This window comes from Dromiciops gliroides, chromosome 2 (assembly GCF_019393635.1).
Source record: "Dromiciops gliroides isolate mDroGli1 chromosome 2, mDroGli1.pri, whole genome shotgun sequence".
NCBI classification, from domain to species: Eukaryota; Metazoa; Chordata; class Mammalia; order Microbiotheria; family Microbiotheriidae; genus Dromiciops; species Dromiciops gliroides.
The window spans coordinates 47,778,357-47,801,139 of NC_057862.1; the positions used below are offsets into that span (position 1 = coordinate 47,778,357).

Genomic DNA, 22,783 nt, shown 5'->3' on the forward strand with positions numbered 1-22,783 from the left:
AAAAGCCATTAAAGCTTAGGTAAGGGGCAGTGGATAGAGCACCGGCCCTGGATTCAGGAGGACCTGAGTTCAAATCCAGCCTTAGATCCTTGACACTTACTAGCTGTGTGACCCTGGGCAAGTCACTTAACCTCCATTGCCTCACAAAAAAACAAAACAACAACAACAACAACAAAACCCCCCAAAAAACAAAACAAAAACGCTTAGTTATGATTTTTAGGACATCTTGTATATACTTATTTTGATCTTCTGTGGTTCAAATGGGTTTTTTTCCAATTTAAAAACAGAGTAATTGGAAGACGAGGAGAATCAATCCATTTTTTAATAATAGTCCTACTGACTTTTATCCAGTCACTCTCCACCTGAAGAAGCCCCATGACTCCTCACCATTTACAGGATAAAGTCCAGCCTTAGCCCAGTATTATCCCAAAACCTGCTCAATCTGTAGCCCTGCCTCTCCCCACCCCCCCACCTATTATCATGCTTCCCTCCCACATGGACCCTCCATCTGCTCTAGCTGAGCTGGTCTCTTCACTGTCTGGGGCTCATGCCAGGTTCACCCCTGCTGGTGGCTTCATGCATGTTCTTCACCCCACATCACCCCACATCCACGTGGAATCCCTGTCCTGCCCTCTCCCAGTCTTCCCTATCTTGGGAGGCCCAGATCAAGTGCCTCCTCCCCCAGGGAGTCTTCCCTGTCTTCTCCAGTCCATGATAATGTTCCCCTTCCCTAGATGATCACTATCCTTGGAGTCTGAAGCATGTGTCCCAGCATTCATGTGTGCCTCTCAGTCTTCCATGTGTGATTCTAGACTCCGAAACCAAATGGGGAGCTCCCTAAGGGCAAATATGTTCCCTCCTCCTCTCCCTCTTCCTCTCTCTCTCTCCTCCTCTCCTTCCTCCTCTCCCTCTTCCTCTCCTGGAATCATAGACTTAAAGCCCTAAGGGGGAAGGAACATTTAGAAAGCTCCTACCAAGTGATTATATATATATATATATGTATATATATATGTATGTGTGTGTGTGTGTGTGTGTGTGTGTGTGTGTGTGTGTGTGTGTATAACCCTTTAGGGGTAGCTGTGGAGCAGTGGATGGAGCACCGGTGCTGGATTCAGGAGGACCTGAGTTCAAATCTGGCCTTAGATACTTAACACTTACTAGCTGTGTGACCCTGGGCAAGTCACTTAACCCCAATTGCCCCCCCCCCTCTCTCACACACACACACACACACACACACACACACACACACACCTTCAACACTGTTAATATCTCCATTTTCAATTAAAGAAAATGAGGAAAACAGGTTAAGTGACTTGCTCAGGATCACATAGCTAGCAAGTATATGAAGCGAGATTTGAACCCAAGTCTTCTTTACTCCAGGCCCAGTGCTCTGAGCTTTCAGATTCCTTCAGGGATCTTAGGGAACATCTAGCCCAGCCCCCTTTTTATAGTTGAGGAAACCAAGGCTCATGACCTACCTGAGATAAGTAAGGTCGGGAAGAATAGGGACAAGGGGAGGATTTGAACCCCAAGCTTCCTGACTCCAGGTGAATTGAAGCAAGCATTCCAAGTATGGCTTTTCGTGGAGCAGGCTGTATTTCTATCTGCCTATGAGTTAGTGTCCTTTCTGCTGGGTCAGTACCCAAAGGGAGCAGGACTTTACCTTGAGTGTCTGAGGGCACTCAACTTTATGCCATATTTGGATCCCGCAGTGGGCCCAGGAGAGCAAGCAGCCCAGGATGTATCCAGCTTGGTGTCTGACTGTGGCACATGCAATCAGAGGGTAGTAGAGGGCTGGGTAGTAGAGTAAAGCCAAGGTCTTCCAGTAACCTAGAGGAAGACAGACAGAGAGATGGACAGACAGAGAAAATGGGGGCAAGGATGACAGAAAACAGAGGCAAGTGCTCAGACCATAGTTACTCAGCCAAAATCTTGTGTTTTTCTCATAAGGGTCATGTCAGGGCTAAATGCAGTCAGAGACCCTAGAAGCCATATCCTTGGCCTGCTGGAAGGCAGTGCCCTTGTGCCTTCTGCCTACAACATATATGTGTATATATGTGTGTATACATACATATATATCCAACATTTATAATGCTAATAATAGCTAGCAATTACATAGTATTTTTTTTTGCTGGGCAATGAGGGTTAAGTGACTTGCCCAGGGTCACACAGCTAATAAGTGTCAAGTATCTGAGGCCAGAATTGAACTCAGGTCCTTCTGAATACAGGGCCGGTGCTCTACCCACTGCTCCACCTAGCTACCCCAATTAGATAGTATTTTTAAGGTCCACAAAGAACTTGGCTTCCCAAGGTGACACAGATAGTAAGCAGCTGAGGTAGGATTTGAACCCAAGTCCCCTGCCTCCCTATCTAACATCCCAGCACATGGCCACAAAGACTTACTCTCAGGTTTGGAAACCCTGGGGAAATCCTGACATATAAAATTAGGTAAACCAAGAAGAAACTAAGAAGAAAACAGAGATTCCATTGGGCATATCCTATGAAAACCCCAAAAGCTATCCACATAATGGCCAGACAGACTGGCAATCGATAAACCGGACGGCCAGGCTTGCCTTGTCCAAACCGCCACTGACTGATCACCAAAGCTGAGGCCTTCAAACTGATCGGCCACTTGTAAGCTGGACAAGACAAATCATTGAACGATCTACCTAACCACTGGCTTTACCCATGTCTTCTGGTCCTCATTTGGTCTATTTAACCAAGGTTCCATTAATACCTAATCTCTCTGTTTATTTTTCACGGGAAGAAGTCATTGGAAACCTAAGACATCAATCATCCATCCTGCTCCAGGGAAGCCTGGAGAGGTAGCTGGTGCTGGAGAGGTGATGCTGTCTAGTCCTAGCATCTGGTGGGCTTCACGGAGGAGTTAAGAGCAAAAGTCTGGAGAAGGAATTCAAAGCATCAAGGTGGGAGGCAATGAGTGTACCACTCCCTCATCCTTCCCCAGGATTTTGTGTTGAAAGAGAGTGCCCCAGAAAGGACACTGCTGGGTGACTCAAAGGTAGCTGGTTTTGGACTTGGAGTCATAAAGACCTGAGTTTGAATTCTGCCTCAGATGCCTACTAGCTATGTGACTTCCCCCAAGTATCTCATCCTCAGTTTCCCCATCTGTGAAACAGGGTAACAATAGCACTTCCCTCTCAGGATTTTTGTAAGTAATATGTGTGTGTATACATACATATATACATATATATCCAACATTTATATTGCTAATAATAGCTAGTATTTATATAGTATTTTTAAGGTTTACAAAGAACTTTATATAATATATTCTATCATATATAACATTGCCTATATTAATATAATATAATTATATTAATCTGTGCAATATACTTTATTAAATAGGATAGAATATTATATACATATATTTATAAAGTTCTTTGCAAACCCTAAAAATACTACGTAAACACTAGCTATTATTAGGATTATCAATGTTGGCTATTATTGGCATTATCAATGTTAATTATTTTCAACATTATAACTATCAGCCATTATTAGCACTATGCCAAAAAGAGGAGGAAGTGCTAATGGTGAGGGTTCAGGCACGGTAAGAGGCAAGTAGGGAAATATTTCCGAGTAAGAGGCCTTCCCTGAGCATCTTACATCACCCCAAACAAGCAGACCCTTCCTTCCCATTCCAGGTAGGTGCCTCTGTGTTTCATTACTTCCCCAGTCCTGTGAGGGCAGACAGCCAGTGCTGAAGGGACCCACAGCTACACATAGTACTACCTTGATTGGCCGAGGAGGATATGGGAAGGAAGGGCAAAGGGTCTTCATCGAAACCCAGCACACAGAGGTTAGTGAAGAGGATCCCAAACACAGCCACAGGCACCAGCTGGCCGCTTTCTTCTGCCAAGAAATCCAAAGGGCTGCAGCCAAGTAGATGGGGGGGGGGCGGGGCAGTTGGTAGGGTGGGATGGGAACGGGGGTGAGGAAAGATATTCAGTTAGGCACCAGATAGAAGTCCCTCCTATGTCCCATTCCCATTATCTCTCCAGATTTCCACAACACGCCTCTCAGATGGGGCTGTTTCTATTTTACAGGCAAAACAGCTAAGTCTCAGAGAGGTTAGGTGACTTGCCCTGGAACCCACAGTTAACTCCTGGCTGCTCTAGAAAAGATAACCCTGCCCCAACAGGAATTCTAAACCTTGCAAGGAATTCCAGGAATTTTGTATTTCAAATGTGTCTGTAGGACCTGAGATTCTCAAGCAAGTCTTCAACAGTCACAGGATATCTGTGAAATCCTTGGTGTACCTTCAAATTCCCCCAACTTTTGATAGGCACCTAGTGGCAATGAACCTGGACTAATGTTCTGAATAACAGACCAAATTCATTAAACACATTCTGGTCCAACATCCCCGAAGACAGGGATATAGTGACTATTATTCTCATTTTACAGAATTAGAAGATTGAGGCTTATCCAAGGCTGCACAAAAAACATATAGTTGAGTTGGGACTTAACCCCAAGTGCTTGCATCTTAAATCCAGACCTCCTTCTGCTATACACTACATTGTCTCTGATCTTGGGTCCTGAAGGTTCAGGTTCTTAGATGCTTCCCCCCTGCCAAGATCCTTTTCCTTACCTGGGAAGTCCAAAGGTCCCATGCCAGCACCCCAGGCAGAGCCGCCGCCGGCGTTTCACTAGCAGCGACAGCAGCAAGATGACAGCCAGCTACAAAGGAGAGAGGCAAATCTAACCAGGGTGATTGCAGACATCCAGCCCAGAACCCCGGCATCTCAGAGGTGGAAGAGAGCTCATTCAGGCCCACTAGTATCTGAACAGGAATCAGCTGTGCAGTGCTCTGACAAGCAGTCATCCAGCTTGGGAAGGGGGCCCCTAGGATTGGTGACAACCCAGGTAATATCACTGGGAACAGAGTGGATGAATGAATGAATGAATGAATGAATGAATGAATGAATGAATGAGCATTTATTTAGTGCTTACTAATTGCCAAGCACTGTGCTAAGCATTGAGAATACATTTAGAAAGGCAAGACAGTCTCTTCTCTCCAATAGCTCACATTTTTATAAGGTGAGATAGCATGGAACGGCATCCCTACACAAACCCAGAATTGGGACAGATTATCCCAAGAAACTGGGCCTTGGTGCTAAGTATTCAGGGACTCAGGTTTGTACTGTTGCTTTGTCCCTCACCCCAGAAAGAGCTGTTTAGTCAGTTTCCCCAGGGCTCTTCCCCTTCCTCAGTTTGTCCCCCATTAATCCCCATTCATGTCCTTCCTCAAAATGACTCTTTTATCTATGTCTGAATCAGGGCTATTCTAAGACATTGGTCTAAACATACATCACTCCCCTGACCCCCCACCCCACCCCCACCCCCGCCCCGGGCTCAAGAATGTTGATGGCTATTTATTACCTAAGCTTTCAAGCACTATTAAAATGGAGTTTGTTGAAGAGGAGGGCTACAGACTCCTTACCCTAGGATCTAAAGCTCTCCAAAACTTAGCTCCATCCTTATTTCACAGTACACAATCAAACAAATCTTTACAAAGCTGCGTGTGAGGCACAGACCTAGGCACTAGGAAGATGAAATTGAAGTATGCCAGTCTTTGCCCTGAAGGATCCAAAAGGAGGTCTGTCATTTACACAAATAATTAAGTACGTGTGACAGCAGTTAGCTGGTGATCAGCGCAGAAAGTACGTCTGGTGAACACGCTCTGGCCAAACTGTTTTTGTTTTTGTTTGTTTTTTAATCTTAAAAGTATTTTATTATTTTCCAGTTACGTGTAAAGATAGTTTTCAACATTTGTTTTCAGAAGATTTTTGGTTCCAAATTTTTCTCCCTCCCTCCCCTACCTCCCCCCTCCCCAAGACTGAGAGCAATCTGCTATAGGTTATATATGTACAATCACATTAAACATATTTCTTCTAGACAAATTTGAAGAGGGAGTCAATACCATCAGCTTGGGGGAAGCATCATAGAGCGAGCCTTCAAAGGATTCCTAGAGGCGGAGAGGAAGAGGGGAGGCATAGGGGTCTTGGACACAAGAGGCAGAAAAAGGCAGAAGGGGATCAGAGACAGGCAACATGCCAGGGCAAGGGGAATGGGATAAGCAACCTTAGAAAGACATAAGGCAGAGGAAGCCCCTGAAAGTTTGAAGGTAGGGGAGAAGTAGCTTAGATTGTACATTAGGAAAGATATTTGGGGGGTAGCTAGGTGGCGCAGTGGATAGAGCACCAGCCCTGAATTCAGGAGGACCTGAGTTCAAATTTGGCCTCAGTCACTTGACACCTTGACACTTACTAGCTGTGTGACCCTGGGCAAGTCACTTAACCCCAATTGCCTCACAAAAAAATAAAAAAGAAAGTTATTTTGGCAATAGTGGAAAGGGTGGGTTATCTAGGGGAGACATCACTAGTTGGGGGGTTATTATGATCGCCTAGGCAAGAGGTGAGAGGAGTCTGAAGAACAATGGTAGTGACAGTGAGTAGACAGGGAAGGATGGAAAGGAGAGATACCACAGAGACTGAATCTACAGGCACTGACAACTGATTAATTGTGAGGACATGAGGGAGATGGAAGGGTCAATGAATACTCCAAGATTTTGAGCCTCTTTGATTAACCAGAGGATAGAGTGATATCAGTAAGAATAGGGACATTCAGAGGAAAAGCATAAGGAGGGAGGATGAGTTCAGTTTGGGACAGGTGGAGTGTAGAGGAATGTCCAGATGCAGATGTGGAGCAGGTAACTGGAGGTACAAGGCTGGAGCTTAAGGAAGAATAGGGCTGGGAATAGAGATTGGGAGATCAAGCATACAGAGGTGATACCTAGAATCAAGTGGATGAATGGTTGGAAAAGGAAGGGAAAAGGAGGAAGGGAAAGGGAAGGGGAAGGGAAGAGAAGGAAAGGAGAGAAAAAGTGAGAGAAAGGGAAGAGAAGGGAAGAGGAAAGAAGAGGGAAACAGGTTAGGAGAAGGGAGAAGAAGAGAGGAGAGGGGAGGGGAGGGGAGGGAAGGGGAGGGGAGGGAAGGAGAGGGGAGGGGAGGGGAGGGGAGAGGAGGAGAGGGGAGGGGAGGGGAGGAGAGGGGAGGAGAGGGGAGGAGAGGAGAGGGGAAGAGAGGAGAGGAGAGGAGGGGAGGGGAGGGAGGGGAGGGAGGGGAGGGGAAGGGAGGGGAGGGAGGGGAGGGGAAGGGAGGGGAGGGGAGGGGAAGGGAGGGGAGAGGAAGGGAGGGAAGGGGACGGGAAGGGAGGGGAGGGAAAGGGAGGGGAGGGGAGAATGTTAAAGATACCCACACATGTATATTCTGACAAAACTGAATTATTAGCAGTGTTCTGATCTCTACCCACTGGCGTCTGCCTCTGGACACTTATTCACAAAAATGAGCAGCACATTCCTTGGACCCCCACATCAGTCTGCCTATTTGAAATCCTTCTTCCCTCCTAGTTGAAAGTATTCTTTCACATTTTCCTAGAGCACTTTGTATCTCTCTCTCTCTCTCTCTCTCTCTCTCTCTCTCTCTCTCTCTCTCTCTCTCTCTCTCCCTCTCTGACCTCTATCACATTGTACTTTTTATTAAATTTATTTGTGTCCCTGTTTTAATTTCCCTACTGGATTGTAAACTCCTTGTGGGCAGGAACAGAGTCATATTTAAAAATCCTTTTGTTCTCAGTTTCTAGCACAGTACTTCACACTTAATAAAGGCTACGTAGTACAGCAGAGTACTTAGCCCTGGAGTCAGAAAGACCTGAGTTCAAATCTGTCCTCAGACACTTCCTAGCTCTGTGACTCTGGACAAGTTATTTAACCTCTGTTTGCCTCAGTATCCCCAGCTGTAGAATGGGGATATCATAATAGCATCTACCTCTCAAGGTTGTTGGGAGGATCAAATGAGATAATATGTGTAAATTACTTATCTCAGTGTCTGACACATAGTAGGCACGGAATAAGTGCTTGTTTCCTTCCTTCCTCATTTTACAACCTGGCTCCAGCCCGTCTTTCCAGGCTGATTACGAATTACTCCTCGCCATGTCCTCTTCAGGACAGGCTTCTCACCACTTGTCCCATGTGACATTCCATCTCCATCTCTGAGCTGAATGTCCTCCCTCCTCACCCTGCCCTCTCAGATCCATTTTCCCTTCAGCTCATATTACACTAGAGACTCCCTTACTGTCCCTCTAAGCTGCTGATGCTGATACATTATTTCACATGTACCTCTATATGCTTATTACACATCTGCATGGATGGATGGATGGATGATGTCTCCCCTAGTAGACTGTAAGCCTGAGGACAAAGACTGTTTCACTGCTGTATGTATCTCTAGTACCATAGTAGGTGTTTTAATAAATGCCTGTTGATTGGGCGAATGAGTGCATGTACGATCCTTGGGGTCCCTATTCTGCCTGGGCTTCAGGCACCACCTGTCCGAGGGCAGGCACTGGAGCAGACCCTCCTTGGTGGGAAGGCCCGGGTATACTCACCGACAGAGGGGCCAAGCAGGTATGGTAAAGGCTGGGTGGGAAGCTGTGTTGGCAGGCTGGAATAGTTCTGGAGACACAGTGAGAAAGAGAGAGGCATGAAGATATGAGCAGAGCTCCCCCAGCCCCAAGGATGAGCAACAGGCCAAGTGCTAGGGGGTGTGGTATGCCACCCCCACATTGTGAAGGCTTCTCTTTGGCTCAAGCCCCTCCAATGCCTGGCCCTCTGCTGCCTGCCCAACATTCTCTCTCATGGTTCCCCTATATGCTCCAGCCTCTTGGGGTACTTCACCCAGCAGATACAGAAAGTTAGGTTTGTAATCAGATGGTCTGGGTTCAAATGCTGCACCTGACACCTCTCTGAGGCCTCAGTTGGCTTAGATGTTAAATGAAGAAGCTGCACTCGATGACTTCTATGGTCCCTTCCAACTGTTGGTCTATTTTCTGTGATGCTGGGAACATGCTTATCCTAGGCTCTGTACACCTTAGAATGACCTCCTGTTTCAATCCTGTCCGTTTTTCCAGGCTCCTCTCTAGGGCCATCTCCTCCAAGAAGTCTTCCCTGACCACTGGAGGCTGTGTCCTTCTTAGAACTCCTGCAGCCCTCAAAGTCTGACTACCCGGTCTTACTCGGGATTCCACACCATCGTGTCTCACCAGGGGATGACATGGAAGATACACTACTTCACAGAGAGTCAGTAGATATGAGATCCAGTCAATTCACTGGTCATTTATTACATTTCTGCTATGTTCCAGACACTACAGAAACAAAGACAAGAATGAAAAAGGGTCCCTGCCCTCAAAGATCTTACCTTCTTATGACATCTAGTCCTACTTCTAAGACTGACTGGCTGGGTAATTTTAGGTAAGTCACTTCCCCTCTGCCTCAGTTTCCTCATCTGTAAAATGAGGTGGTCAGAAGAGATCTCTTAAGATAGCTTCTAGTTCTTATGTTTTCCACATCTGTGCCTCATCAACTACCTTGTGAGTCACCATAGTGAAAAGTTATTTCCTCTCCTCCTCCTCTTCCTCCTCCTCCTTCTCTTCCTCCTTTTCCTCCTCCTCATTTTCTTCTTTTTCTTCCCCCATCTCTCCTACAATACCTACCAGGGCTCTGTAGGTAGAAAAGCTGCTTAGTAGATTTGGCAGCTAATGGATAGCTCAATGGTCCTAGCTGGCAACAAGAACAACAAGGAGAATAAGACCCCGAGGGGCTTTCATGGGTTCCTAAGACTAGCTGCAACTCTTTCTCTAAGGGTAAAAGATTGGGTCAAGGCAGGGACTCAAGAGGAACACAGCTTGAAAATTAGAGAAAGAACAGAGAAGTCCCTGGGCTGAATGGGTATATGGAGGAGAGAAGGCTGATGGACAAAAGGTTCCGGGCCTGAAAGAGATCCATCTCCCCACCGTCTCCCAGTCTTGCCAATATATGCCCAATTCTTCATTCCCCTTCCCTCATCTGTGTAGCACATTCAACAGGACATGCAAGAGTATTCCCATTGTTTGCCCTCTTCACAATGTCCTTGGGAAATTACAACCAAGAGAGCCAGGAGGCCTCCAACAACCCAGCCCCAGGAGATGGAGAACACTGTGAGCCCATAACCGCAACACTGGAGCCTCATTGCCTAGGGGAAGAAGCAACTCTTCCCCTCTCTCCCACAGGGAAGCACTTAGGCAGTGAGAGCCAGCAAAGAACCTACCAAGTCATCTGGTCCCCTCCTTTTGGCAAGGAGCGTGGTGGGGGATGGAAGGAGTTAGGAACAGAGCTTCCTTTGCAACCAGTGCTGTGATTCCTGTGGTCCCATGAAAGCCGCCTATCAAAATCCACCGCTCACCCCATTATTATGCTTAAAAAACATGTGCCATGAAGATAGATTCTTTCCCTGGTGTCCCCACTGGCTATTGGGCTTGGGGGCCTCTGCGATTCTCTCTAGCTCTAACATTCAGAGTCTTGGGTTCTAGGGGTCCCAAAGGGATACTCTGACTGAGAAGGTACTTTGTCCTAGAAGAGGCACAGCCCAGGAACTGAGTCACAATGAAGGAGGCCCAAATAACTCCTGAGAACAAGTTTGATAGGAAGGCAAGGGGTAGAAAGTAGGGGATGCTGGGATCATGAAAGACAAACTTGATCACTCACAAAAAAATAGTATTTTTATACCCTTTATAGAGTGGAATTTCCCCCATCTCCTCTCCCTCAGATGGGGACTTTACACTGGAGCATTCTTCAAGTGGGGTTCTTGGGCCATAGGGTTTAGAACCTAAAGGGATTTGAGATACCGAGTCCAACTCTTTCATTTTACGTATGAGGAAACTGAGGCTCAGAAAGTGATTTGCCCAAGCAGTGGGGGTGGAACTGAAATTCAGGTTTTCTGACTCCAAATCCAGTGTTTTTCCTCCTATATCAGAATGGTAGGTGACATCTCCCCAGGGTAGGTTCACTTACTGCCATATCCTCTTATATTTTACAGAGACATTTGAGAAGCACTCAGCCTGGTACACAGTGGGTGCTTAATAAATGCCTGTTCCCTCCCTCCCCCATTGCCTATCACTATATGGGCTAAGTTCACACATATACACACAAATCAGATGATTTACCTTAGTCCTTTGTCCCTACCCTGTAGACCTAGAGATGCTCCTGACACTCCAGGTGTATCCCTAACAAATACCTTCTTTTAATATTCATTTCAGTCTCCATAGCCCATGGGGACCTTTGGAAATGCTGGAGAGGAGAGGAGGAGAGTGGAAATTCTGATTTCATAGGCATTCAGAGGATGCTTGGTGCAATGGGAGGAGCCCTGGGCTGAGAGTCAGGAAGTCTACATTCCATTGCGGTGCATGTTGTTCTAACTCATGCTCTGGGTATAACTTTGGGCAAAAAACTTCCTGTCTCTGGGTCTCAGTTCTCTCATATGTGGAATGGGGATAAAAATCCCTGCCCTAACCATGCCCCATTCAACTCTCCCACTACTTTCTTACCTTGCTGAACCCTAAATTTATAATCAAATCAATACTTCCATTGATCCTGGAAAAAGTGTGTTAACCTACTTCTGATTCTAATCAGGATCCCTATAACTTTCCAAATCAAAACACAATCCCACCCTGGCCACCACTTCCTTTTATGTGTTGTCATCTCCTCTTAGAATCTAAGTTATTTCAAGGTAGCGACTCTCTCTGCTTTTTACAAAATGTGTGTCCCCAGCACTTAGCAACAGTGCTTGGCCCAAGCAAGTACTGAATAAATGAAATGGAGTCTCAGAGACCAGCTGATTCAGTGGAAAGTGATGAGATGGTGGAGAGATGTTCTTTTATGGATGGTTCTACTCTGAATCCCATCATGAGAGACCCCACACAGACACACAGTCACTGATTTTATAATTCCTTTCCATTGTGCCCTAACACTTTTGACTTCTGCTCCCCCGGGGCGGGGGGGGGGGGGGGATGGAAATACTGGACAGAGGGGACTCTTTAGGACTCCAGCCAACCTACAGCAAAGGCAGCTCTTTAGGAAGGCTGCAGAGAAGAGAACTGGATCAGATGGGATGCCCAGTTGGAGCTGTCCAAAGCTGAGATGAGACAATGAGGGCTGGAGGACCTCAAGCAAAGGATGGTGCAGTGTAGCCAGATGGACAGAAGATAGGACTTCCGTTTGAACCTTAGCTTCTAGTACTTAATACCTCAGTGGACCATTCTGCCTCTCAAAGAACCAATCAATCTACAAGCACTCATTAGTTGTCTATTATGAAACAACAACAATTGGACACTATATGTTAGCTCTTCTCAATTCAGTTCTGTCCCTCAAAATACAGATTGTTTTATCTAACTTTATAAACCACTAGCTGCCACTAAGACCCAGTAGAGAACAGGACCTTGGAAAGTAGGAGGACCAAGGATGGACAAGTTTTAATGGTGACAGGTCAGGCCTAGAGCATAGGGCATAGTAGACCCAGGATGAGGGTGGGTAGCATATCTGGGAAGTCAAGGAAGCAGCAAGAAGACACTAGGCACCATGCCCTAGGTACCTGAAATCCTGAATTCTGCAGTCACCTTAGGGTTTATATGCAAAGAAAGCATTCTTATACAGAAGAAAAAAAAACCCTATGCTTGGATAGCCATAATCATTTTTTTAAGTGAGGCAATTGGGGTTAAGTGACTTGCCTAGGGTCACACAGCTAGTAAGTGTCAAGTGTCTGAGGCAGGATTTTAACTCAGGTCCTCCTGACTCCAGGGTCGGTGCTCTATCCACTGCACCACCTAGCTGCCCCTAGCCATAATCATTAACACATACAGCACTTTAAGGTTGGGAAGGTGTATTTCATAAATCATCTCCTTGATTTGGATCCAGAAGACTTGAGTTTGGGGAATCATCTGACTGCCTCCAAGGGCAGTCGGTTTTATTCCTCTCAGGACCCTCTATTTCAGATCAGCCCCAGCCAAGTCCCACACAGTTCTCCCACCACTTTCTTGCCAGCTGCCTTTCTGAACTCTAGAATTATAATCAAATCAATACCGCCATTACTCCTGGAAAGGGTGTGTTAACCTACTTGCCTCTGATTCTAATCAGGATCCCTATAACTTTCCAAACCAAAATAGCTCTCTCTGGCCACCACTTCCTTTTGTGTTGCCTCCTCCTATCAGAATAGAAGTTCTTTCAGGGTAGTGCTTTTTACAAAATGTGTGTCCCCAGCACTTAGCACGATGCTTGACATATAGTAAGTGCTTAATAAATGAAATGTTTTTTCTTATTCATTCATTCGATAGCTCTTTCATTCATTCATACAGTCATCCATTCATTCATCTGTAAAGTGAGGGTGTGAGATGAAATGTTTTCTAATGTCCCCTTGAGCACTAGATCCTGTTTCTGCTCTTTTTTTTCTATGAAACCTATTAAAAAGTCCCCTGGCTGAGCTCCCTCACCTCCCCCCTTCCCCTAACCCAGACTAAAAGGAGTTAAGGAAAGCAGGAAGGAGGAAGGCATTCAGAGGGGGGGAAACCAGGTTCAACGTTCACCACAAGTCTGCTTCCCCAGAGGGAAGAAGGATTGGATTTACAGAAATTACTCTCTGCTTTATAAGACCCAGCATGTATTATGCAGATGGGCTGTGGGCCTCCACAGAACCCCCCTTCACTTTCTCCCTCTCCCTGCCCCCTCCAGCAGGTTTTTTTCTTCTTAGGGCAGTTAAAATCCATACCATGGAGCAAAGCAATATTCTCATTCTATTAACTTAGAGCATATTGTCCAGTCCTTAACAGCATGTGGTTCATCATGGAGGAGGGAAATAGTTTGCACTATTGGCCAGCACCAAGCCTCCACAGATCCCACCTGGGGCACACATGCGTAAGGTTTTCATACAGCCTTGATGAGGGCTGTAACCTAGACCAGAGATCCAGGAGTCTGTGCTCTCTAGAAGCCTTGGATGGCTTTGAAATTACCAGGTGCCCCTCCTGGCTCCTTTCTAGTCCAGAAAGAAGGAGAGGAGGGAGATTCATTCTCTGAGAATATGAAGGGGGTTGGTAGCACAACCGTGCATCCACTGTGAATAATGGCAGATGGCAGATGGGGACAGGGGACAGGGGAACCACTACTTCCTAGGATCCTAAGCTGCATAACTTTCCAAAATATTCCTCCCTCCTCCCTCAACACCACTCCTCTCATTAGAATATTAGTTCCTTCAGGGCAGTGCCTGGGACCAAGCGGCAGTGTGGTACCTAGAAAGACCCGAAGACTTTGAGTCAAGTTTTCGGTTGATATATAAGCAGGCTAATTCTCAGCCACTGGGAATTGGGATGAGTCACTTCATTTCTCTAGGCCCTCATTTCCTCCCCTATAAAATGAGCACTGGATTAGATTTGAGGTTCTTCCCCTTTTTTGGAAGCCTGGCGCAGTCTGTGGACCCCTTCTCAGAATAATACATTATTCAATTAAAATAAATATACATTTGTTTTAAATCCATAAAATAAAAACCTTAGGTTACAAAAGAACCCCAAAGCTACTGAAACTAAAGGTGTAATTTTTCCCTATCTAAGTTTATGGATCCTCTGAAATCTAGTCACAGACTTTTTGAAGGTCTGTGGCCCACAGGTTCAGAACCTCTGGGTTAGATTGATTACTGAGGTTACTTTTAGCTCTAAATCATATGATTCTATGGCTTCCACAATAGGAGTTTAGTTCCCCACCTAAGGGAGGAAGATGGTGAAAGGAAAGGGTTGGGGAGTAGGGTGCAGTGGAAGAAGACAAAAAGAAAACCAGGACTGGATTGAGGAAGGAGAGGGAGAGAGAGAGGAGATGTATCAGGGTAGGATTTTCTCCAAGTATCTTATTCTTTCCATTATGTCAAAATGCTTCTTGAAATCATGACAGGTGATGAGGGATGCCTGTCCCTGTCCTCTTAAATCAGCAAATCTCAGGCTAGATAGGGGTCAAGAGATGGCTGAAGACCACCTCCAGCCAGCTATATGGTGATACATCCTAGGATCAAGTGTGAGGAGAAGAATTGGAGAGAAATGGGATGAGTTGAATTATGGAACAGAGGAGAGACCTGACTTAGAATCACAGAACGAAATAGAACATCAGAGCTAGAATCACATTTGTGTAGGGTTTTAGAGTTTGTAAAGTGCTTTCCTCAGAAAAACCCTTTGAGTTAGGCAGTGCAAGTAATGTTATCTCTATTTTACAGTGAAGGAAACCGGCTCAGAGAGTAGATGACCTGCCTAGGATCATACAGTTGAGTCTCTACACCCAAATTCAAACAAAAGTCTCCTGGTACCATGCAAAGAGCTCTGGCCATGGTGTCTGAGAACCTAGATTCCAGTCTCACCTCTAGCACTTCCTACCTGTGTTATCTTAAGTAAGTCACTTGGCCTCTCCCCGGGGCCTCAGTTTCCTCACCTGTAAAAAAGAAGGGTTTGCTTTAGATAACCTCTGAGGTTCTCTCCAGCTCAAGATCTATGATCCTCTGACTTCAAATAAAAGTCTTTTCGCATTTTGGGGGGAGAAGTCTTAATTGTTAGAAAGATGTTTTGTTTATATCAAGCCAAGATGTGCCTCTCTGCTACTTTTGCCTGCTATGTTGAATACTCCCTTCTCTGGCCAAGCAGAACAAACATGATCCTTCTTTCATATGACTGAATTCCAAATAGTTAAAGACAGTTATCAGGCCTCTCCCAAGTCTTCTCTTGTCCAAGCTAAACATGAAGACCAGATCCTTCAGCAGAATTTCCCATGCCAAGTATCCTCACCCTAATGGACGCCATTCTCCGGATGCTCTCCTACTTATCAATTTCTTTCCTAAAATATGGTACAAAGAGTCGAATGCAGTAACTACATATGTGAACTGAGCAGCACTGAGTACAGTAAGACTCTCATCTCCCTTGTTCCAAGTTATTATATCTCAGTGTAGTAACCTAAGGGTGAGTAGACTGGGTTTGGTTTCCATGCCAGACTACTGTTTTACACTGACCTTTGCAATGCACAAAACTTTTGACTTTGTATAACCAGAGAAGGTTATATAGCTAATCCCTTCTGCCTCTTTTCCAATCCCTTACTCTTTCACAGACCTAAGTTTGATGAGACAAAGAAGATTCTAAAGAAAGGACTCCAGGTTGGAAAAATGAAAATAATACCCAATGCTTACAGAGTATGTTAGTTTAAAAAGCACCTTTCTGGGGCAGCTAGGTGACACAGTAAGTAAAGCATTGGCCCAGGATTCAGGAGGACCTGAGTTCAAATCTGGCCTCAGAAACTTGACACTTACTAGCTGTGTGACCCTGGGCAAGTCACTTAACCCTTATTGCCCTGCAAAAAATAAATAAAAAATAAGTAAAAAGCACCTTTCTTAGAACAAGATATGTCTGTGTAATGGAATACTATGGTGATATAAGACATGATGAAAGTGACAGCTTCAGAAAAACCTGGGATGACTTGTATGAACAGATGTAGAGTGAAGCAAACAGAACCAGGTAACAATTTATAGAATGAAAACAACCTTGGAAAGACAACTTTGATAGACTTAAGAATTCTGATCAATACAGTGACCAAGCATGATTCCAGAGGACTGGCAGCAAACTCTGCTACCCATTCTGGACAGAGAGGTAAAAGACTCAGAATGCAGAATAAGACATATATTTCTGGATATGGACAATTCAGGAATTTGTTTTGCTTAACCATGGATGTTTGTTACAAGGATTGTGTCTTTTAAATGAGAGGGAGTGGAGTGAGAGAAAAATAAATTCTTTATAAATGAGAAATAAAAGAAAAAGATTTTAAATGCTATAGCTATTTCTAAAGGAAAGGACATCTATATGCAAATGTACAAAAATAGTTATCAAGCAAGGTAGATAAAGAAGAATATAGGATTGAGAGTCATGAGACCTGGGTTTGAATCCTAGATCTGCCACTTACTATTTGTATAACTTTAGGCATATCACTTCACTTTTCTGGGCCCTGGTTTACTCATCTATAAAATGGAAGGGTTTCACTTGATTATCTCTAAGGTCCCTTCCAGGCTTATATCTATGATCCTATGAATGTTGGTGGAATAATAACTCTTCCTTACCCATTCTGATGACATTTTTGTGAGGATCCACTGTGAAATAATTCTGTTAGAGAAATGCAAGCTGAATAGCTGGAGAAACTAAGTCACAAAGATTCATGTTGCCTTCAGATGATGGTGCCCAAGGTCACTTTGTTATAGGCAGTGTACAGCCAAAAGCTGAACCCAGTCAGTCAGCCAGTCAACAAACATTTACTAAGGTCCTACTATGTGCAAGACATTGTGCTAAAGTGCTGGGGATACAAAGAAAGGCCCAAAAAATCCCTGTTCTCACAGAGCAGTATAATGGGGGAGACAACCTACAAACAACTAAATAAAAACAGGCTAAAGGCAGGATGCATTGGGGATAATCCAAGAGAAAAGACAGTTACTTTGAGGATGGAGAAAGTTTTTTTTTGCAGAAGGTGAGATGTTAGCTGAGACCTGAAGGAAACCAGCCATGCAAGTCAGGAGTCAGAGGAAGAGGCGAATGTCCTAGACATGGGGGACAGCCAATGAAAATGCTGAGTTAGGAGCTGGAGTGTGCTGTGTGAGGAACAGCAAAGAGGCCAGCATCTCTGGATCAAAAAGTTCATGGGATGTATGGGGAGGATGGGAAGGAGGTCTGACCTTCTGTCAACCAAACCTTTTTCACTACCCCCGGTCACTTGTCAAGCCCCCACCAAAAAGAAAAACCAGTGGATTACTCCCTTTCAATATCACAGCTGGGAGAGAAGGGGAGAGTAGTGATGGAGGCCAATTCCCAAAGGTCCAATATCATTACAATCAAAGGCTCCTTGCAAGCACAAAATATCACGGTCCCAGGCCAGTGATTCATTTGTTTTGAGCCACATTCCCTCTATCCAACATAAATCCAATGTAACCCAAGGATCCAGCCAATATCAGACTTTTTTTTGGTAACAGGATATGCTCCAGAGCCCATGGTTCACCATTGCTGCTGCCAAAGCCTCACATAAGCTATGGAGCTCTCTGGTCCCCACCAATTTTCTTTCATCATCTGTCATCACTGTCAGGACCATCTTTGTAGAATGAACATGGGACTTAACAATAAGTAAGAAGACCAGGGTTAGAGTCCCAGTTCTATCATTTACCAGCAGTCTGTCTTTGTTATAGGTAGCATAGAGCCAGGAGCTGAGCCCAGTCAACCAGTCAACACACATATATTAAGTTCCTACTATGTGCCAGATACTGGGAATACAAAAGAAAGCATTTTTTTTTCCATTTCACTTCTCTGGGCTGAGTTTCATTTGTAAAAATTGGTTTGCATAAGCTCCCAGGATCATGGTAATGATCAAATATGATAATGGATGAGAATAGCAAATGTAAATGCTGGCTCTCATTGCCACTCTCTCTATCATCTTGAAGGCTTTCATCAGTGTCTACCTGTCTGACTCATCTGGAATTTCTTCTCAGAAGGAGAAGTCAAGCAGAGGCCAAGCTCACAGGATCCCAGACTCTTCCCAAGAGCAGCAGGGGCTTTCTGAATGTTGGAAAGTTGGCAAAATGATTAGACTTTAGTCATGACCTCATCATTAGACTATTATTTAATGATGAAACATAGGGGAATGCTTATGAATATTTAAAACACCCACTCTGTCACATTTGTCCTTACACAATATCCAACAACACCCATTCCAACAGTCATAGTCTTGAACTAATTTCCTTGATTTAGCTTCATTAATTGCACTGATAGCCAGATGTGGTAATAGCAGGGGAAAGAATACCAGTTATGGAGTCAGGAGATGAGTTGAAATTCTGATGCTTTTACTTAATACATGTGTGACCTTAGATAAGTCACTTAACATCTCTATATCCCAGTTTCTCATCTTTAAAATAAGAGGGTTGGACTAAATGACTTCTGAGGTCCCCTCCAATTCTAGATCCTATGATTGTAGGACATAGAGAAAGGGCCCCAGCATTCTTGGGGTAGGCGATGGTGGAACTCTTCTGGGGAGCATTTGTGGACATGGGCAAACATCATGGAGGGATGAGAAGACACATGTGGATTGCAATGGACATCAATGGAAGGATTCCTCATATGGTGGATATCACAGATGCATTGGGAATTACCAACATGGAGTCTGGGAGGAGCCCGGTCAAAGTTAGCTCTTCAATACCCAAAGCGAACCAAAGGATGAGACTTTTGTTCTGTCACTGAAGATGTCTCCCTCCACAAAGTGTAAACCTCCCCAGTGACATCATATGGATACTTTTGTCCTGGCACTGTACAATATTCTTGCTGCTAACCCACCAGATAGGGAAACAAAGGCATAAAAGGAACAAAGTCTCTCAGAGAATGAGTAGGAGAGGTGGGATTAGAAAGTGCACTCTCTTCAAGGCTCCTTAGACCCTTCCAGGGACCCAGGAAGCCCAAAGTCTGATATTGGCTGGATCCTTGGGTTACATTGGATTTATGTTGGATAGAGGGAATGTGGCTCAAAACAAATGAATCACTGGCCTGGGACCGTGATATTTTGTGCTTGCAAGGAGCCTTTGATTGTAATGATATTGGGACCTTTGTAATGACCTTTGGGAATTGGCCTCCATCACTACTCTCCCCTTCTCTCCCAGCTGTGATATTGAAAGGGAGTAATCCACTGGTTTTTCTTTTTGGTGGGGGCTTGACAAGTGACCGGGGGTAGTGAAAAAGGTTTAGTTGACAGAAGGTCAGACCTCCTTCCCATCCTCCCCATACATCCCAGGAAGCAGGCAAATTCTCCTTTGTCCAGTGTCCCAGTCTCATACCCAAGATAGCACTAGATTAAACTTGGGAAGACCCTCCCCTGTGGTGATGGGGTTCCAGTCCCTTAAGTGTTTTTTTTTCTTCTTATCTTCTATTCACAGATTCTACACTCTCTTACATCCATTCTCTCCATCCACTATTCTCCTTCCCCATTTAGTTTCTTCCCAAAAGATGCTCTGACCCAAATGATTCATCTCTTCTCTCTACCCGCGCCCCCCCCCCCGCAAAAATGAAGATCTTCATTGAATTCTAGCTAACGCAGAAGGGGGGGGGGGACGCTGAATGACATAAAGTCCTGTTTATGAGTTGCTGGCCACCCTTACATTTCCAGTCTGTCCTCTGCCCCCACCAGCAAGCTCTTTGACTGGTGCCTTCTGGAACTACAGAACCTTTCTCATCACCAGCAGAGGATAATCTCCCTCTCCCAAATAACCCAGTCCTGGGGCCCCAGGGAGTAACACTCACTAGTTGGTTTTTTTCCCATCTCTTGTTTCTATGGGTCAAACTGATGTGAAGCAGATGTGAGTACAGCTGGTCCTTCAATTCCCTCACCTTACCTATGCTGTTTCCTACCCCATAAAACAGATTTGTGAGGTGGGGATGGGGCCAGACCTTGGCAGGAGGCTGGGAAAAAGAATGGGAAGGAAACAAGAACCCTACTCTGAGACCTGCCCCAGCAGAGATGATTTATCTAATACATCCCTCCCTCTTCTGCCACACTTGGTCTAAACAGTGGCATCAAAGTTTTGGAGCAAAGACAAATGTGGCCAATGCTGAGGATTCCTCTCCCTGTGGCTGCATCTACCTTTCTCTGCTCACATAGGATAAGTAACAAAGCTGTTTCATTTACATATGAGAAGATGGGGACCCAGAATAACACCAACACCCAAGGAAACAACCCCCAAAATAAAAATATCATTAGTGTTTCCAGAATAACTTATTTCTACATCCAAAGATGCTTCTTAGACCTCCCTTCTCCTTCTTATCCACTCTTTAGCAGATAACCAGACATTACCCAATAGTTTTCTCTATGTAGACCAATTTTTTTTTCTATGTATACTGTGAGAGTTAGAAGGGACCCTTGGGGGCCCTGGACATCATAGGGTCATAGATCATTCAATCCAAGCTCCTCATTTTACAATTCAGGAAACTGAGGCCCAGAGTGATTAAATTATTTTCTCCAGGTTACACAGGTAGTAGAGACCTGAGGCAGGATTTTAACCTGAGATTTGTGACTCCAAATTCAGCATTCCCATTTAAAGAGGACAAAACTGAGACCCAGAGAGAAAAGGCAATTTACCCCAGCCCATAAAAAAGTAAGAGCTGAGACTCAACAGAGCTCTTTTGCCTTCAAGCCCACACTTTGGTGGATTGTATTATGGGGATGGGGGAAAGGGGGGAGTCTTTGGGTAAAGTGTCTCTGGGGATAACAGGAATCATTGCTTGGGGGTGTTCTTACTACCCACTATTGGGTAAGGCTTTACACTTTGCAGAGCACTTTTTCATCATTGGTAACTCAATAGTTCTCCATATAAGCCCTTATGAAATAGGCAGATCAGAATTTTTTTTTAAGTCCTGTTTTATTGATGGGAAAACCAAAACTAGAGAAAGCAAGTGACTTAGCCAAGGTCACCCAGTCAATTCCCCTAACTGGAGCTAGAATTCCTAACTCCCAGGCTGAGACTCCTTTCTAGCTGCTACTTAACCCCAAGCAGAGGAGCTGTTGGAATGCAAATCCCCTAGGAACACGGGAAAGGGACTTCCCAAACTTACTTGTCTGGTGAAGATGCTTCCCCTCCTGAGGTCGGTTCATCAATGTACCAGTTCCCATAGGAATAATCCTCAGGCTCCCCGGAGCTCTGGTTTGCTGATGCCAGGGATGACATCTTCTCCGGCAATTTTCCTTTTGATCCCAGACACAAAGTAAAAAGCAAAAAGTTAAAAGGAGTTTTGGAAAGAAAGCAAAAATCTCCTTTTGTCTTAAAAAAAAGTTAAGTGTGCAGGCAAATAAAAGGGGCAGTAAGTGTGCAGGCAATTAAACTGTCTTGTTTGTCAGAAGCCAGCGTCCCGAGAGCAGGGGTGCCCTTCGGAGAGAGGTAGGAAGAGTCCGCTTTCTTAGTCAGGGCGGGGAATGACCCCGGTGCAGGATGCCCCCCTGGTTCATCTGCCCATCCTTCCTTCTCCAAGGGGATGACTTCCAAAGGGAGTTCGCAGGGCTTCCACAGCTCGTGAAAACAAAACACGGAGAAGCCCGGTACCACTACGCGCGCAAACATACCCACCCACATACATACTCACCCACACCCCCAACCCCAGGGAGAAAGCCAGTCGGGACTGGAAGTGAAGTGATTACAATAACTTAAGGCGGGTTTAGAGTTGGATCCAGCCTCTGCCCTCCAAGCTCCCCCTCCTTCGCCACCTCCCTTTGGGTATGTAACCCAGACTTGCCCTGGGGCCGCCTTCTTTAAACACCTCGGGCTTATTGTGAGGGACCCTGGAGAGGAGGGTGTAGGAAAGGGAAACCAAATTAAATAGGTTTCTGCGGCAAGAAGAGGAAGGGGAGCAGGGCAGGGGGTTAACCTTACCTAGGGGAACTTGAGGGAGCTAAAGCCATGAATGAGAGGTCCCACTCTCCCCTCTGTCAACAGTCCAAGAGAACTGGAGAGGCAATCAATTAGAACGGGAAAGGAGATGAATTTGAACTTGGACTTGGAGCACGCGGAATTCCCCGCCTGGCTCTGACATTTCGATTGTGCCACCTTGGGCAAATTCCTTTTAAGTAACTGAGCCTCAGTTTCCTGCTCTGTAAAATGGAGGCTTCCGAAAGATGATTGCTAAGGTGCTCTCCAGTTCTAAATTTAAGATCTTATGATCCAAACGCTTTTAGGATTTATCATATTAATGTCAGCGTTTTAGGGGAAGAGAACACGGGCACATCTATACAAATGAGCCATGAACAAAACAGACATGCTCATAGAGCTACATCTACATCTGCACAACGGTAACTAACACACACACAAACACATCCACTCTG

General features: G+C 45.1%; 1 protein-coding gene across 1 annotated transcript in view; it reads right to left on the minus strand.

The window, feature by feature from the left end:
* STRA6 (signaling receptor and transporter of retinol STRA6) overlaps positions 1-22,783 on the minus strand; it is a 111,540-nt gene that overhangs the window by 25,425 nt on the left and 63,332 nt on the right. Inside the window, exons 2-6 of the mRNA XM_043987572.1 lie at positions 21,523-21,652; positions 8,461-8,527; positions 4,607-4,695; positions 3,751-3,890; positions 1,664-1,830 (exon numbers count right to left, since the gene is read on the minus strand). Of these exons, the coding sequence (XP_043843507.1) occupies positions 1,664-1,830; positions 3,751-3,890; positions 4,607-4,695; positions 8,461-8,527; positions 21,523-21,635 (576 nt within the window). The 5' untranslated portion in view covers positions 21,636-21,652. The remainder of the gene's footprint in view (positions 1-1,663; positions 1,831-3,750; positions 3,891-4,606; positions 4,696-8,460; positions 8,528-21,522; positions 21,653-22,783) is intronic.